At 47.9% G+C, this 16,825-nt stretch overlaps 1 protein-coding gene across 3 annotated transcripts in view; it reads right to left on the bottom strand.

Moving 5' to 3' along the window:
- Positions 1–16,825, bottom strand: part of LOC146871825 (ATP-dependent chromatin remodeler CHD8-like) — a 3,469,548-nt gene that overhangs the window by 1,900,581 nt on the left and 1,552,142 nt on the right. For all 3 annotated transcript variants that reach the window (XM_085651762.1, XM_085651758.1, XM_085651757.1), the window contains one exon: positions 15,674–15,795. In XM_085651762.1, coding sequence (XP_085507888.1) covers positions 15,674–15,795 — 122 coding nt within the window. The remainder of the gene's footprint in view (positions 1–15,673; positions 15,796–16,825) is intronic.

Below are 16,825 nucleotides of genomic sequence, written 5' to 3'. Positions count from 1 at the left end.
CACTTCACCCCCTCAAGGCATTGCGCATATCGAACGCTTTCTTCCTTAGAAAGTCTGTTTTCCCTTTGCTATTAATGGAGTGAGGATATAGTCTGCTTATTAAGCATTCGCTGTTGGACATGAGGTTAGTATGTATTTTGTCGCCGTCTTATTCCTGCCGGGGAGACGGGAGGGTGCATGTGAATCTGCAGCACTACATGTTACGAATGGATGCTTATAGGGTAAGTAACATGACGGCAGTCCTCACATCGATTGCTGCGATAACTAAGCTCCCAGACCTGCAGTCCTGGGAGGCTGTGGCCCTGGGATTGTTCCGCAAACCTAAACCACTCAAAGCCCGCACCCGCTTCGCTTCCCTCACATTGTTGCTAGCTAAACGGGCCATAGCTATGAAATGGCGAGACCCCCAGGGGCCAACCGGAGAGGCGTGGGCGGGGGCGGTGAGGAAATGGGCGGCGGCGGAGGAGGAAGCAATCAGGGAGGAGGAGGCGCGGGGACGGAGAAATTACCCACTAGCAATGGAATGGACCCAACTACTCTTTCAGTTCACCCAAGCCTGGCCCCCCACAGGAACGCACGTGGTGCCACGGTTGCCGCCCAGGGACACCCCCCCCCCCCCCCATCCACCCCCTCCAACCCGGTTTTGGAAGGTAATGGCTCCCACGAACTCTGATACTCTGACCACAACACCCAATGGATCACATTCATCCTTTCGCACTGGCCGGGTGCGCCCCCTAGCGCTGAGGCGGAGAGTAAACCCACCAGGTTAGACACAACATGATTGCACAAGCAACGACGTCCCCGCCCCGCCCCCAGTCTTCATCCCCACAACATATACTAACACGACCTATCTTGGCGCACGTACCCTGGCGCACACTTCAAGGTTTGTGGTTTCCCCTTCCCTAGTTCTGTCTCTGTTATATGTTTGCTTCAGAAGAAAACCTAATAAAAACGAGATCTGAGTCACCCTGTGTCGTTGCCGCTGCCCCCCCTGACGCGGCCGGCCCCATATGAGGTTGTAGGCGGCTTGCTGTGTATTTTGCCCCGCCCCCCCACATGCCACCTAGCACTGTTTCTTTGGCCCTGCCGGCCCGAAGGGATGTAGGCAGTGGTTGAGCTGTATGACCAACGATACCAATAAAGATCTTGTTTGTTCAAAAAAAAAAAAAAATAGGGTAAGTAACATGATCCATTCGTAGTATGTGTTGGCTGCAGATACACATGCTATACATACACTGTAACGCAGTACCCCCTCCAAGTGGTAGCTTTAGGCATGAGATAGTGCAGTTTTTTGAAATAACGTTGGAAAGACTGTTTGTCCAAGTAGAGAGTGTTGTCTTGATTGAACATCCACACAATAATGCTTTTGTGAAAGTGTGTGGGTTTATCAATGTTGTCCCTTTGCAAATGTCATTAAGTGGGATATTTCCTAAAAAGGCCTTGGTTGCGCCTTCATTTCTTGTTGAATGAGCTCTTGGCACAGTTGTTAGTGTCCTTTTTGCTTTTGCAAAGCATATTCGGGTGCATTTAACAATCCATCTTTCTATCCCCGTTTTGGATACAGGATTTCCTTTGCTTGGATTTGAAAAAGGAACAAAGAGTTTTTGTTTTTCTGAAAGGTTTAGTTCCACGTAATACACAAGTGCCCTTTTAACATCTAGTGTATGTAAAGCACGTTCTGCAATAGTTAGTGGTTTTGGAAAGAAAACCGGTAACTCCAAGGTTTAATTTAAATGGAAAGGATAAATTAACTTGTGCAGGAAGCTGGCTCTGTATATGGTGGTAATACCGTGCACAGAGACCAGGGGCTCCCCAAAGTGTACAGGGCTCAATGTAAAACCCAGAGTGCTCTATCAGTAGTAGTGTGGGCGAGCAGCCTTAAGCCTAACACAGGAGTGTAAGACATTTATTGCATACACATGACCAATAACTGACACGACTCAAAAAGGAGATCCATACCAATTTTAGAAAAATAAGCTGTGTTTGTATTGATTTTAATACCAAGCACTTAATAAGATACGTTTGTTCAACTAACACTTCTTACTCTAAAAAGTTGACAGTGCAATTTCTGTAAATGTTATCCTATGGGGATAATGGGGTTTACCAGGGAAGTTCAACAGCTACAATTTCAGTCTTCAGGCCCAAAGGTCAGCAAGGGACAAGGGTCAGAGGTGAATACCAAAACTGTACCACCAGCAGCACGGGTGGCCGGGAGCAGAGGTCAAAATCGGCATACGGCCCAATTCTTTTGAATGGACACTGGGGGCACATGGAGCCACACTGCGTGCAGGTAGGGAAATCGGTTGCAGGGGCCAAACTTTGGGGGTAAGCACCGGGGGGTGAGGGACTAGGGGGACAAAGCAGAACTAAACATACACCACCAGCGGCACAGGAGCGGCTGGGTGGAGGGTGCAAAATCTTTAGAGATTCTTCTTTTGGGAAACAGGCTGCAGGGGTCGCACCAGAGACCGACAGCAGAGGTAAGTAAAGATGTAGGGGATCGTGGGGGTACTGTTGGTTCAGTTCACCAAGGTCCAGGGACTTCGGTTGTAGGGGTGACTTTCGATGTCAGTCTTCTCAGGCCAGGAGAGGTCAGCCAATGCTGGATTCAAGGTCAGGATCACTGGGGAGATTTCACTGGACAGGTGAGCCACTCAGACTAGGGCGCAGAGTGGGCAGGAGACGCAGATTCGCCTGGATCCGAGGTCCATGTAGTTGGATTCTTCTGGACAGGGTCGCTGTACTCAGAAAATATTCGTTTTTTTCGAAGGCTGCAGTCCTCCCAGGGTTTTCAGAGGTTGCTGGCTGCAAGACAGCTCACAGGGTTTTCAAATCTGGAGACATGCCGGTAGGGCTAGGGCCAAGGAAGTTGTCGTCTTCAGTCTTCTCTGCAGGGATTGCTACTTTAGTTTTAGGTTGTTGCAGATCTAGTTTTCAAGTCTGTGAGAGCCACCTAAATAATAAATTTAGGGGCGTCTTCTGGGAGTAGCTGGTAGGGCCAACAGGCACCTTACACGGGGTGACTACACTTTCAATTATGCCACCCTCCTGTGGGAGGGGTCCCCTCATCTTCAAGATGGAGGGGACGCTAAAATTTGCCTTCTCCACCCGAGGAGTGCAAGTGGCAAAGGTGAGCACATCTCCTAGTTTTTCTAAGATTTACTGCCGGTTTTCCCAAGCACAAGCTGGGGTCGCATTACAAAGGCGGCAGGCCTTTGAAGCTACCCCTTTGAACACTGGGCCAATCCTGGGGGAGGAGGTGACACACATGTTGTAGGAAAGTGGCTCTATATATACTATTCCCAAATAGGTACAGTGTGTATAGAGTCCACAGTCCCCAGAGGTTTGGCAGAGGCTAAAGTTAGATATAACCTTACTCTCTAAAGTGGTAGCCTGGTCGAGCAGTAAGGCAGTATCAGAGGACAGTGTAAAGCATTTGTTGTACACACAGTCAGCAAATGGTCTCACACACTGAAGAACTGAACTCTAGGCCAATGGTTTGGATAAAAAAAAGATATGGTTGTTTTATTTTAGAACCAACAATAGGTATCAAAATATACTTTCTCAGAATGAGATGCTTTAGTTATATACTTTGCAAAAGACAATTGACTTGGAATGCAATAGTTACAGTTTGTTGCAATAGGCAACACAATTTCAAACACAATAATACATTGAGCTCAATGGGAATTTAAGTTATATGCAATTGATTACTCTCAGGTTTACTTTTCTAACTCCAGGACTGGACTAGATTCAGTCCTGGGGCAGTTCTTGGAAACAAGTGAATAAATACTTGAAACTGCGTTTAAGTTACGCAGGTGATTTTTAAGGAATATTTATAAGTTTGCAAAATCGACACTTGGAAGAAATTTCACAGAAAAACAGTGAATGGTTTCCTATGGAAGAAAACTCGAGTTACGGCTTAAGTATGTTCTCGTTACTTTTGTAATACATTGCTGGGCTCCTAGGCTCAGTACTGGGATATCTATCTAAAACAGGTACGTAATTACGTTTTTTACAGTTGGTACGATTTTTAAAGAATATTTGTAGTTTGCAAAACTCGACACTTGGAAGAAATTTCACAGAAAACAGTCAATGGTTTCCTATGGGAGAAAATGGAGTTAATGGTAAGTACGGTTGGGAGTACTTTTCAGGGTCAGTGCTGGGCACCAAGCTCCAGCACTGGGATCTCTCCTAATAGCAGGTGAGTATTTTCATTTTCGTTACTCGGTTGATTTTAGGAGAATATTTTAAAGTTTAGAAACTCCACACTTAAAAGAAATTTCAGAAGAAGCCAGTCAATGTTACCCTATGGAAGAAGAGTGAGTTATCAGCTTTTGGGTAAGTACTCGACTGGCAGAGGTAAGGTCCTGGGCACAGACTCGGGGGTCTCCCAGTGTCAGGTAAGTACAATTGTTACACCCTCAGCGGCAGCCGGGTGCAGTGTGAGTTAGGCCCAATGTTATCCTAAGGGAGGCAGGGGGGCCTTGGTTGGTGACTGCTGACTAGCAGGGCACGCGGCTGTGGGAGCTGGGCTCCTGATCACTTGCTCAGGGCAAATGGGGAAGTAGATAGGTGTAGAGGTTACACTGCCAGGGCCACTTAGGCGGCTGGGTGCAGGGTGCTTTTGAGCCTTCGGGCGCTCAACGGATTTCAATGGGTAAGCTCAAGGACGAACAAAGGCTGCAAGCTCGGGGACGAAGATTCTTCAGGTGCCACCACCACTTTGAGAGGTAAGTTGGGTAGTTGGAGGATAGGTAGGTACCCAGGAGTCGGGCACAGGGGGCCGCAGGGCGCCGGGTGTAGGGGTGCCTTTTGGTGTCGGGAAACCTTACCCTCTGTTGATCGCAGTAGGGGGGGGGTCCCTGGTTCTGAGGCTGCAGGCGTCATCAGGAGCGTCGAGGTGGGTCCTTGGGTGCCGGATTCGGGGTCACAGTCACCGGGGGGACGTCCTCGGGGTCTTTGTCCACTCCAGCACAGGCCAGGCTTGGCGGGTGCAGAGTGTGCAGGGTTCGCGGTTCCGGGCTGGTGCCAGGTGTTAGATACTTGCTTTGAGCAGAGCCACTGCTCGTGGGAGTCCCAGGTGCTCAGAGTCACAAGGTTGCCAGGTCCTCTGGGGTTTGTAAGGTTGCTGTCCACAGGAGGTGTCGGGATTTAGCAGGAGCAGGTTCGAGGGTCGACAGGCCGGTAGGGCTGGGGCCAAAGCATTTGGTGTCTTCCTCTTAGCAGCTGCACGGCATGTCTTCTTTCTTCTTGATCTTCTTTGCTGTTTTAGAATCTGGAATCTGAGGAAGGAAGGTTCAGGGTGCCCCTAAATACTAAATTTAGGGGCGTTACAGGTAAGTAAAGGGCAGGGACGATTGGGTCCCTGTCCTGAGGTGGGTACACCCCCCATCCTGCCACTCTCCTGCGGGAGGGGGGCAGTGGCCTAGTCCTGATTGGGTAGGGCTCCCCATCTTCAAGATGGCGAGGGCCCGGAGATGTGCTTCACATCGCCTCCCCCACCTGAGGGGTGGGGTTGGCAGGGATGGCACATCCCCTCTCCTTACTTGGAGTTTCCGGTCAGTCTTCCTGCCAGAGTGGGGTCAGAACCGGTGGAGGCCAGTTGCTGAGTACAGCAAGTGGCCTGGAGAAGCTCACAAAGGCGGCATGCCTTTGAAGCTTCCCCCTGCCCATCCTGGGGGAGAAGACCTAGCACCTCGCCCAGGATGTGCATTGCTGCAGGCCCAGGAGAGCGGGGGCTCTCCACCCAGGGGTCCAGCAACATGTCTGCTGTGTGGCAGCCTAGGCAGCCTCTCAAACAAGACGTGGATTGTAGGTTAGGTTTCAGGGGGCATCTCTAAGATGCCCTCTGTAGTGCATTGTACATTAAATACCACACTGGCATCAGTGCAAGTTTAATGTGCTGAGAAGTTTGCTTCCAAACTTCTCAGTCTTCAGTGTTGCCATCATGGTGCTGTGGAGTTCGTGTTTGACGAGCTCCCAGCACCATGTACTCTTAAATGGCAGCACTGCACTTACAGTGCCCAGGATTGGACCTGGGTACTGTAGGGGCACAGGGCTCATGCTCCTGTGCCCACACCACTGGCATAGTACACCCAGCTAGAGGGGTGGGGTGGCTGATGTATGCCTGGGCAGTGTAGGTTGTGGGCATGGCACACAGGGATGTGTGCCATGTCGACTCTGTTTTGTCTTGTACCCAGACACTCAGCCTGCAAGGGCAGTGTGTTTGTGTTAGGGTACAGGGTCTCAAAGGGTGGCACAATAAGTGCTGCAGCCCTTAGAGGCCTTCCCTGGTCACAAGGCCATGGGTACCTAGGGTACCATTTACAAGGGGCTGACATGTGGCAAGGGGTCCAGGGCAGACTCAGTCTAAGTACATTCAGCAATTCAGCAAAAAGTGGGGGCATACCATGCAAGAAAGATGGCACTTTCTCACACATGTGCATTGTTTCTGGTACCAGAGAGCGGAGGCTCTCCACCCAGGGGTCAAGGAACATGTCTGTGTGTGGCAGGCTGCCTAAAGGCAGTCTTCTGACCACATCAGGGTTGGTAAGTTTTCAGGGGCACCTCTGAGTTGCCCTACGAGTACATGGTTTAATAAATCTCACACTGGCATCAGTGTGGATTTATTAATAGAGTTGTTTGGTACCAAACACTTCTGGGTTCAGTGAAGCCATCATGGTGCCGTGGAACTCAAGTTGTCAAGTTCCCAGCACTTGTACTGGCTTCCCTAGCACTTAAAATAGTAACAAATAGACCCTAATACTGTAGAGGCATTTCTGCTCATGTAGATATGCCCACACCTGTGATATAGTGCATCCTGCATTAGGGCTAGTAAGGCCTGCAAGAGGGGTTGCTTACCTATATCGTGGGGAGTGCTAGTTGGCATGGCACATAGGCAGTGTTTCATGCCAACATTGTTTTGTCTGCACAAGGCTATGCATGCTACAGTGGCAGTCTGCGTGGCCTAGGTGACGGGTCCCTGGGGCACCCTCTTCAGTCCCAATGCCCTAGGTACCTTTTACAAGGGACTTACAGGGTGCCCAAAGGGCAATTTTGGATCAGAGTTGGGAAGGGACACTGGTACTGATAACCTGGACAGCAGGGATCCAGTACTCTACAGTCAAAGTTGCATCAAAAGCCAGGCAAAACGTGGGGTGGGTACTGCAACAGAACTCCATTTTATCACAGTGTTTCATTGAGGAAGTCAACTTACTCCTCCCTAGAATGCATTAGGAGCCTATGATACTCTGCAGCTCTCTGTATGACACTATAATAGGATTAAGTGTCTTCTGGGGAGAAGGCTTTGTAGGTACAGGTGGTTCCTTATCTGTATCTTGTCGGACTAAGTCATAGTCTTCCCATAGGTCAGGTGTGTGATCAGTACTTTGTGTACCCTAGGAATCAGTCTTGTATATTTCCCTCTTCCTCTTCTTGTGGAGAGGGTGATTGATCTTGAGTAAAGGCAGGTGAATTATAAATTATAGGACTTTTGGTCCTGTGTTCCTGATGTGCTATTTTTGGTGGAGGCTGTTGAAAATATTCCTCCTCTGCCTTTCTTTTTGCAGCCTCTTAGCGTTGCCCCTGCACAAAATGGTGGTGTAACTCAAAAACTACCCCTTGGTCTTAAGTGGGAGTATTAGTTTGTGTTTTCTGTTTCTTTGGCATCAGTGGCATGTCTTTAGAAACAGTCTACAGTTTTGAAACCACAGACCTCTGGATTTTCTTCTATTTAGAAGAGGGTCCGTGGAGTTCTTCAGCCCTCGATTCCAAACTGTGTTTAGGTTCCATCCACATGATTCAGAGCGTTTTTTCGGTTTAAATTGTTTCTCAGAACTCTTCAGTGCTGATGTTTTTTGTCGGTTCCAAAGTGATGCCTTGGTGCCTAAGGATCGGTTGGTGCCAATTTACTTTTAGGTGATGGCAGTGTGTCAGAACCGACCCCTTCTGGTGGACTGGCTGCCCAATCGGGATCGAGAATATTCTTGTCCCGTAGAGGTTGAATATTGCAGGGTTTTTAATTGATGGTATTCAATAACCCGTAGTAATAGACAGGGTGTAGTTTTAAATAAAGTTTAACAAAATAGTTTTGTTGGTATAGCACAGAAAGTTCTATGGATTTATCTTCCAAGGTCCACTTCCACGTGTGTTGTCAGGTGGTACAGGCAGCTCTTGACATTCCCTTTGGTATGGTTTCCCCCAGAGTACCGCAATCACTTAAACAAAGAAAAGAAAACAGCGGTCACTGACCATATTCAGCGTACATGTTTTAAGCTAGTCCGTCACCACACCACGTGCGAGGTTGGGTTCTTATTAGTGAGGTAGGGAAGAAACGTGAAGGAGGGCTTTAAACTATGTGCACAGACACAGCAAGAATAGGAGTTAAGGCGTTTCTGGCAAATGCTGGTCTATGGACACTTTATCCCCTATGACTATTGACCAGATGGGGAGCTATGGGATGACTCCAGGGCTAGTACGGCAAGGCGAGAGTAAAAGTTGTTACACTACCTTACCCCAGATTGTCCCACCCCACTCCCTTATTATTCCCGCGGCATCCGCTGTCTGCCACAACTCTCCTGAGTTGTGGCGGCTCGTGTGTGTCCTCTGGGCTCCACCACTCCTCGGTCCAGGTCTTGGGATCCTCCGGTTCTTCGGCTGGAGTCTCGTCGGCGGTTTCTGTGTGTATCGTGGAGTCCTCGGTTACGTCGGCGTCTGCTCCTCTCTCCATAGGCTTCCTCTCAGCGGGCGCGCTGATTGTTTCCACTTACGGCTTTTTCTGCCGCTCTCGGCCTTTTCGGCCGGTTTCCCATTGGTCAGGCCGCTGAGTCCCGCCGCTTCCGGGAGGAACGACTTCCGGGTCAAGTCCGGCGTACTGTGGGGCGGGGAAAAGATTCTCCATTATCGGGCAGTCTGTTTTATCCGCTTCATCGCCCTCGTCATAAAGACGGTAAGGAGTCCAGCTGGGTATAGTGCCATCGGGTTGTTTATCCCCATGACCCTCATCCTCCTCACATCCACATCACCCAGAGATGGTCATTTTCGACTGCTGACTATTGTCTGGACGCCGGGAAGTCTTTCCCGGTGTGTAGTCCATCGTCCGATCTTCATTGTTTTTCTGTAAGTCGTGGGGCGTTACATTCTGCAGAGCTTCAATATGATCTGTACAAGCCCGATGACGTAAAAAACAAGCATTTGCAATGCAATAGGTCTCGCATTTACGCAAGATTAAGCTATTGGCATTGTAAATGACACTGCCTTTTATTTAGGTTTTAAAAACGAAAACAAAAATAAAAGGCATTGTTATTTGCAATGTCAATAGCTCAAACTCCCGTAAAGGCGAGACCTATTGCATTGCAAATGCTTGTTTATCTTTAATTCTGTGTAACTCATTTCTCTCTATAGTTAACGTACTTCCCTACTTCACTTATATTTCAACATCCTTACTCCTCTTACTTCTCATCTCGCTCTCTGTACTGCTCGTTTTCTCTTACTCAGGGCTACAGTTACAGTCTAGCTAGAGAAGTGCAAATGTGTAAAGAGGAAAAGAGGGACAAAGCAGGGGACAATATTTTGACAAACAGAATGGTGAAAATCCGTAAAGCTGCGCTTTGATTTTCACTGTTGCAGCAAAAACACCAGTAGTAAAGGTTTATGTAATTTTGATTACAAATAAGCAGCAACTAAAGGTACAATTTGAAGCACCACATGCATATGATATTTTTATTATTATGCATTAGTCCAGTGAATATCTATGGTATTTTTTTTATTTTTTTGCAATGGGAGAAACAAACTGGTTAGACACTGAGTTCCGCATAAAATGTTGTGGTTGCTAGTGAAAAAAATCTAGCTCCAAGCTCCAAAGGAAACAGCTTTATCAATGCTTGTTCAGTCTTTCTTCTGGTACTATGTGGCTGGGGACCCCAGGCAGCTTGAGCCTTTGGCTGTTTTTGCATGCTCCGAATCCATTTCTGAAGGTTTAACATGTAATTTAATATTATTTGGCATTGTGGCGGCTAGAATGGGCAGCAAAGAGGTAATTAATGCAAAGTTGTGCCAAACATGGGGCCTCAAAATATATCTTACACACAGGCACGCACTCTCACACATCTCGGTAGCACCAACAGCTCACACGTCTACATGTAATTACACGCTCGCACACACACATAGCAACCTGCTGGTCCCTACTCACAGAGAGACAGACACACACACACCCCCCCCTCTCCTGGTCCCTGCTCGTAGACACACACACCTCCTGGTCTCTACTCGCAGACACATATGCACACACACATAACGGCGTCCTGGTCCCTACTCGCACACACCTCTTGGTACCTAGTCTCAGACACACACACACCTCCTGGTCCTTACTAACAGATACACACACCTCCTTGTCCCTACTCGCAGACACTCGCACCTCCTTGTCCCTACTCGCAGACACTCGCACCTCCTTGTCCCTACTCGCAGACACTCGCACCTCCTGGTCCCTACTCAGGGACACACACCACCTTGTCCCTACTCACAGACACACACCTCTTGGTCCCTACTCACAGACACACTCGCATTGGTTTCTGCCTGCGAACACAGTCAGGTGTACAATTCACTCCCCATGGTCATGACATTTGCCCCTACCTGGGAGCCAGACTGGAGTAACTGGACCCCTCTTCTGCCCATGAGCATTGTCTCCCTGGCCTGAACGTCCAGTTAAAATAGGACAGAGACATTAAAATTCCTGTTTCACGTCCAAACATTGGCCCTGGCTGGTCCGGCCTGGAAGCGAGCAGCAGTGCAGCCGCCATTTAAAGATACAGGCCTGCCCTGCTGTCAGGTGTGGCTCAGCGACCTAGAATGTAAAGCGATGAAGGCTGCCAGTGTCAGAAGGTGGCAAAGTGTGGCACAGGGCCGCCTCTCGAAGAAGAGGGGAGACTTTAGGAACATTTTCAAATTGTATCTAATTCGTGGCAGCACTGATCAGCCTGTTTCTAAGCGCTCTCGGCTGTGGCAGAGAATGGAAGTGCCGAGATTACCATATTAAATGCCTTTTTCATGTAAAAAAAAAAAAAATGCAGCACGCTTGCTTTAAAATCTATAAGTTAATGTGTTAGGTGGAGCGTGTGGCCTTGAAATGGCGCGAAAGGAGTGGCTGGGGAATAATGACATCTCCCCCTCCCCCTTCCGACGGCCTGCCCACCAGGATCATATTTACATTTTCGAGGTCCTGGCAGGACTTTATTTAAAATATTCACACACAGACTTTTCTACGATAAACTGTGCATAGTAATAAAGCCCTGCATTTGACCACAGACCGTGAAAGGGTTAAATAGATCAAGTGATCGTTCATGAACACAAGAGAGCACACTTTTCTTATTTTTACATTTAAATCATTTTGATTTCCAGAACACGGAGAAGAAATGACGTGCACAGAATCACAGGATGGTTGGTCAAGTGCCGTAGCCGGGATCACAACCCAGGTCTGCAGGGTCTCAGGTGAAGCATTTTAGCCACTCGACCACCTACCCTTGCTTAACTTAAGAGAGAGCCAGCTTTCAACACAGCAGAGCACCCGGTTAAGGCTTATAGAGCTTGTTGAAACAGCCACGAGCTCCAGTTAGCTTCTATGGGGAAAGTCGCGGTTAGATTTTTAAAGATTAGGGACACTTAGAATGGAGTCAGGACCAAACCCTTTTAGACTTAGGAAGTTCTAGGGCTAACACCCACGGGAGCACCAGAGTACTCATGTTACCTCACCCAGGGAAGCCGGGTGCATAGGTGTCTTTTGGTGTTGGGTCGCGTCGTCGATTTCAATGGGAGTTGGCGAAGAAGTGCTGCTGCTGTGAAGATGCGAAGTGTCCGCAGAGATCCAAGCCTGGATCGAAGATGAGAAGAACCTGAAAGCAGAGTCTGGGTCACTAGCCAGTGACCAGGAAGGCGATAAGCAGATTCCCACCGATGTCGGGTGATTTCAGGTGAAAGAGGTGAAGCTTGACTCTTCCGCCACGAGGTCCAGGAGGCGTCGAGGACAGCCAGGAGCTGGATTCGAGCTGTCCCACGAAGGATGTAGAGTGCTGCAGCGTCGGTGCCCGGATTGGACACAACAAGCCTTGGCAACAGCAACCCACGCAAAAACTAGAAAGATGCTTCGGTGCAGACCAGCAAGGTCTGAGGGACTCACCACTTGGTAGGGAGCCGGGGCACGTCTGGAGCAACCAGGGAAGCCCAAGGAAATTCAAAGTTACCCCCTCAGGGACCCATCAGTCAACGGACCAGGGATCACGAAGGGACCTAGAGACGAAACACAAAATGGCGGCCCACGGGTCACTCGGAGTGACAAGGCCGACAATTTTCGTGGATTCAGTGCTCGATCACGACTTCAGGAGACGTTGAGAAGTCAATGCACTTGCAAAAGTGCACGGTGCCCAGGAGTTCCGGTTCCACGCTACTCACGAGAGCTGCGGGTCTCAGCTTTGCTGGGGACTCGGGTCGGCCTGTGAGATGTCTGTAAATTCTCTTCCTGGGCTGCAAATACTTCGGAAATGCAGATCGGCAAATTGCTTCGCTGGTGCCTGCCAAGCAGGGGAGTCACTCCTTGACCCCAAGGGAGATTTCTTCAGTCCTCTGATCTTTAGCAGAGCGTCCAAGGTCCAGGATTCGGCTTCAGAGTTTCGTCCAGGGTAATCTAACGCTCTGGTTACAGGGGTTCCTTACTTATACCCAAGGAAGGGGTTGGACTAGCTCTGGGGACCCACCTATGGGAGGGTTTGGAAAGAGGGGTGGCTACACCCATTTACTTTGTCCAGTTTCGCGCCAGAGCAGGACTATGCACAGGGACACCAAACGTGCCCCCAGTGCAGGACTTCAAAACACTCAGAGTGCTCCCACCCAGCCCCAATACACATATGCCTGTCTGGGAGGTTGTTACACCTCCCTGTGACAGGAAACCTATTGTCCAGGCCTCCCCTGCCGGAGTTTCGGTCAGCAGCAGGAGGCCAGACCTGTGTCTGTGGATGCAGCATCCATTTTGTGATGCCAGGGCTCTGTTAAGTTTCGACCGGGTAACCCAGTACTGCCATGTCTCTCCCTCTAGAAGGGTGGGATCATACTCCCACACCAGTTACTGGTGTGGGGGTATGATTCCAAGGTGTTTGACACCAAACACAACATGTTTCTGTGCAGCCAGTCCAAAGTTAGCATTTACAGTTTGGTTATAATGCACTTAAGAGTATATGGTGCACTACAAACAGCATCCGAGAAGGGTCTCCGAACGCTGCAGAGGGGCTCTTCTCATGCAGGGGCACCCTCTCACATAAGAACCAAGCACTCTGCCTTCAGGATTGATAAGGCCTACCATAGGAGTGATTTATAGGTTTATATGTGTATATATGTAGTGATATAGGTAACCTATATCCCAGTAAGGGGTGCATGCACCACCTAACCCAGGCTGCAGTAGCAGACCTGTGGTGTCATCTTGGGTGACTTTCCAGGGGTGGCATAATACATGCTTCAGCCCCTGGTAGGCCTCTGGGGTACCTATGCCCTGGGTACATAGTATACCATATACTAGGGACTTATAAGGGCACCTCAGATCCAATCTGTAATGTACCTAAAGTACATGGAATCATTTTAGAGAGGAAGCAGCTAGGCTGGGGCCCTGAATAGCAGGGTCCCAGCCAGACTAAAGTCGGAAAACAGTGACACACCAGCAAAAAGTGGGGGTATACATGTGAAGCAGATCCTACTCTCCTACACACCCGAAGCAGATCGGAAGACTGTTTACAGCGCAGCTCCCGCACCATGGGGACAGCCTGCCACCCTCACCCACAGAGGAGAGCTCGGGCGCCGATCTCCCGCCCTGGGCGGCTGCAGGCATCCCATCACCAGAGAGCGTGGCTCCGGAGCCTGGAACTATCACCTCACAGCGCCCAGCACGGCCTCAAACATGCCATCACCACAGAGCGCGTGCCGCCCCGCGCACACCACCTCAAACAACAAGCGCTCCCAGGCATCCGCTGTTTATTTTTGCATCGCGCTTTCACTTTAAAGTGAAAGTGAGATGCAAAAATAAACACGCGGCGCCATGTCTCCTTTTTTGTCCGGCCCAATCATTGAGCCGCACTGGCACGTGCAAGGCAGCGTAACGAAGCTTCTGTCACGAAAGCCGTAACGCAGGCGATCCAGTCCAGATGGGCTGGCCAAAAAAGCCAAAGGGAGGCAACGAAAAACCCTCCTTTCCAATGGGAAGCCAGCGTTTACAATAAACGCTGACGCTAGCCAACGGAAATGAGGGACGGTGCTTGGCGTCCGCTTCTGAAACTCCTCATTGACAATAAATCTCGCCAAGCGAGCTACGCATGTGTGCAGCCACGCTAGGCGAGACCTAAAAACTTGCTAAGGAACAAAGCATTCGACATGCCCAATGCCTAGAGGGGGAGGCGAGACGACGCACAACGCTGATCATAAAACTTCCTCGAGAAAAATAACTTGCAGAGTCCAGTTCCAACACTAGATGGCAGGAGTATGCCTAGCATGTGTATATGCAGCAAACACATGCTACGAATACTTATTTATTCCCCGGGGTCCTGATTCAAACTGAGTGAAATGCCAAATTAGATTAGAATCATTGTCCCTTTATTTACAGAACTAATTTCATATAAAGAAAAAAGTTAGCTACCTAAATCGACGGTTCTGTGCTTAAGGCTACTCTACATATACATGCTATGCAGAATCTTGCTATTATGAATATTTTGTTTTTTGGGGAGACATTACAGCCTCCAAAGGGCTTGATGTGTCAGGATCAGTTCTCCAATGTTTTTCAGCTGAATAATATATACACCATTTCTCAATTTCTTTCAAAAAAATGAAAACTACAATGGTGCTTCAAATCAGAAGCCACAAAGGTACAATCTTTTGTCTCGTAGCTTTGACAGCCTAGAAAAACAAAAAATTGCACGATGAGTTGTAAAGGTCCGAGTTGATTCAAGCACTTCCACATCAGTTAACACTGTTCCATGACTCATGCTGAAACAAAATCAAGCACCCAGGACCTACACCGTATAAATACATTTGGGGTCCTAGCTGAACCCATAATAGGATTTTGACAGCTTCAAAGTTTTACCTGTTCTAGCTCATCTAGATGTAAACGCCGATTATTTTAGCAAATGCTTGCTACAATTTACAGCATTGAGTGGATATTTTTATGATTTACTATTATGCTATATTTTATTTTGCCATCCCTAGAGTGAGCCCTGGCATTGTAATTGTACTATTACTGTAGAGATAAGTACCCAAAAGGAGCAACCAGTTTGTTCAATTGGCATGTACTGGTACAGGAGACCTGGGACACAATGGTTAAGAACAAGAGCCAACAAGGATTCTGCCCTACATTAGGTAAATAGTGCAGGACCGATAATAGGCTCCATAAGTTTAAGACTGAACCTAGAGTACTGTTAGAATTTTCAATTCAGACTGCTTTATAAATCATGGGTACAAACATGGCACTTGCAGCTCAGGCACCTAGGGAACCCTAGAACAAACTTTTGTATTCCAATCTCTTACTCAAGGCATTTACAACTCCTAAAATATGGTAGCACTAAAATACACACTGTCAAGACTCTTCCCTTATTGCTCCTCTCACTATCCATCTTTCTCCTTAATAACAAGACTGTCCTTTCAGACCTCTCACCTGTTGTACCAGTTGAACAGCAACCAGTTAACTCCCTCCAGTTGATAATCTCGCAGTTCATTCCCATTCTGGTACTCACGCGATCTCTCAAGTTTTTTCCAGGCACTGGCAAGTGGGCGGGCCTAAATAAAGAGAAAACACATGGTACACGTTAATAAACTAGCCAGGATTGTCCATCACAGACAACATGTCTGACCAAAAGTAAGAATGTCTCAAACAGTAGTGTGCAGATTTGTTGCAAAGACAATGAGGATATCAGAAAACAGACTCCATTTCATATAGAAAGAAGAAAGCAATGTGATTACAGTTGAAATTGTTCACATTTATAAATGAAGATTGCTTCAAATAAAAATAAAGGGGAGATTATCCTAATTTCCTGCCAATATTTAATAGGTGATTTTTTTTTTTTTTAACATTACCAACTAGGAAAAGACTTAAAATGAGTGACAGTGGTTCACCAGGCAGCCCTAATCATAGCTTTCTGTGGCCCCACAGAGGACCCACAACCACAGGTTTATTAAACAGGCTTAGATCCATGGGTGAAATGGCAATCAAGGATTAGAATAAAACAACTTTTTAAGACTGGCAAAATCAGAGAAATCAATTTCCTCTTTTTACACACAAAGCAAAACAGCATTCTGATAAACCACTGGCTGCATGTCATCAGTAAACATCAGTAGCTACAATACTGGATAAATAGACATTGGCATAGCCAATAGGTCTCGCTTTTGGGACCTTATAAGTATTTAGTTATGCAGCAAAATATCCTTGGTGCAACAACATCAACTGTTGCATGGCTAAACACTTATAAGGTCCCAAAGGCGAGACCTATTGGCTATGCCACTCATTTTACTATTCCTCTGCTACCCTGGGTTTATGATGCTGTCACAGTGAAACGCGCCTGTTTTCCTGGCCGATAACTGGTCTGTTACATTTACAACTGAACAGACAAACGCGTGCTCAATCCTAATATTATTTGCAACATAATTTCACTGCACTTGGAGTTTTAGATGGCCCCAGTTTGGACTTTTGGTGCCACTTTCCATTTTCCATTTTCATCATTGTAACGTGTTGTGAATGTACGAAAAAAGAAAATGTTGGCGGTAAAGGATGTTTATCACTAAGGAAAGGCTCTTACAGCTGAGCATAAAC

The sequence above is a fragment of the Triturus cristatus genome, chromosome 1_1, assembly GCF_964204655.1.
Source record: "Triturus cristatus chromosome 1_1, aTriCri1.1, whole genome shotgun sequence".
NCBI lineage: Eukaryota > Metazoa > Chordata > Amphibia > Caudata > Salamandridae > Triturus > Triturus cristatus.
The sequence above is the reverse complement of the archived record's forward strand: the minus strand, read 5'-3'. Positions and strand labels throughout refer to the sequence as shown.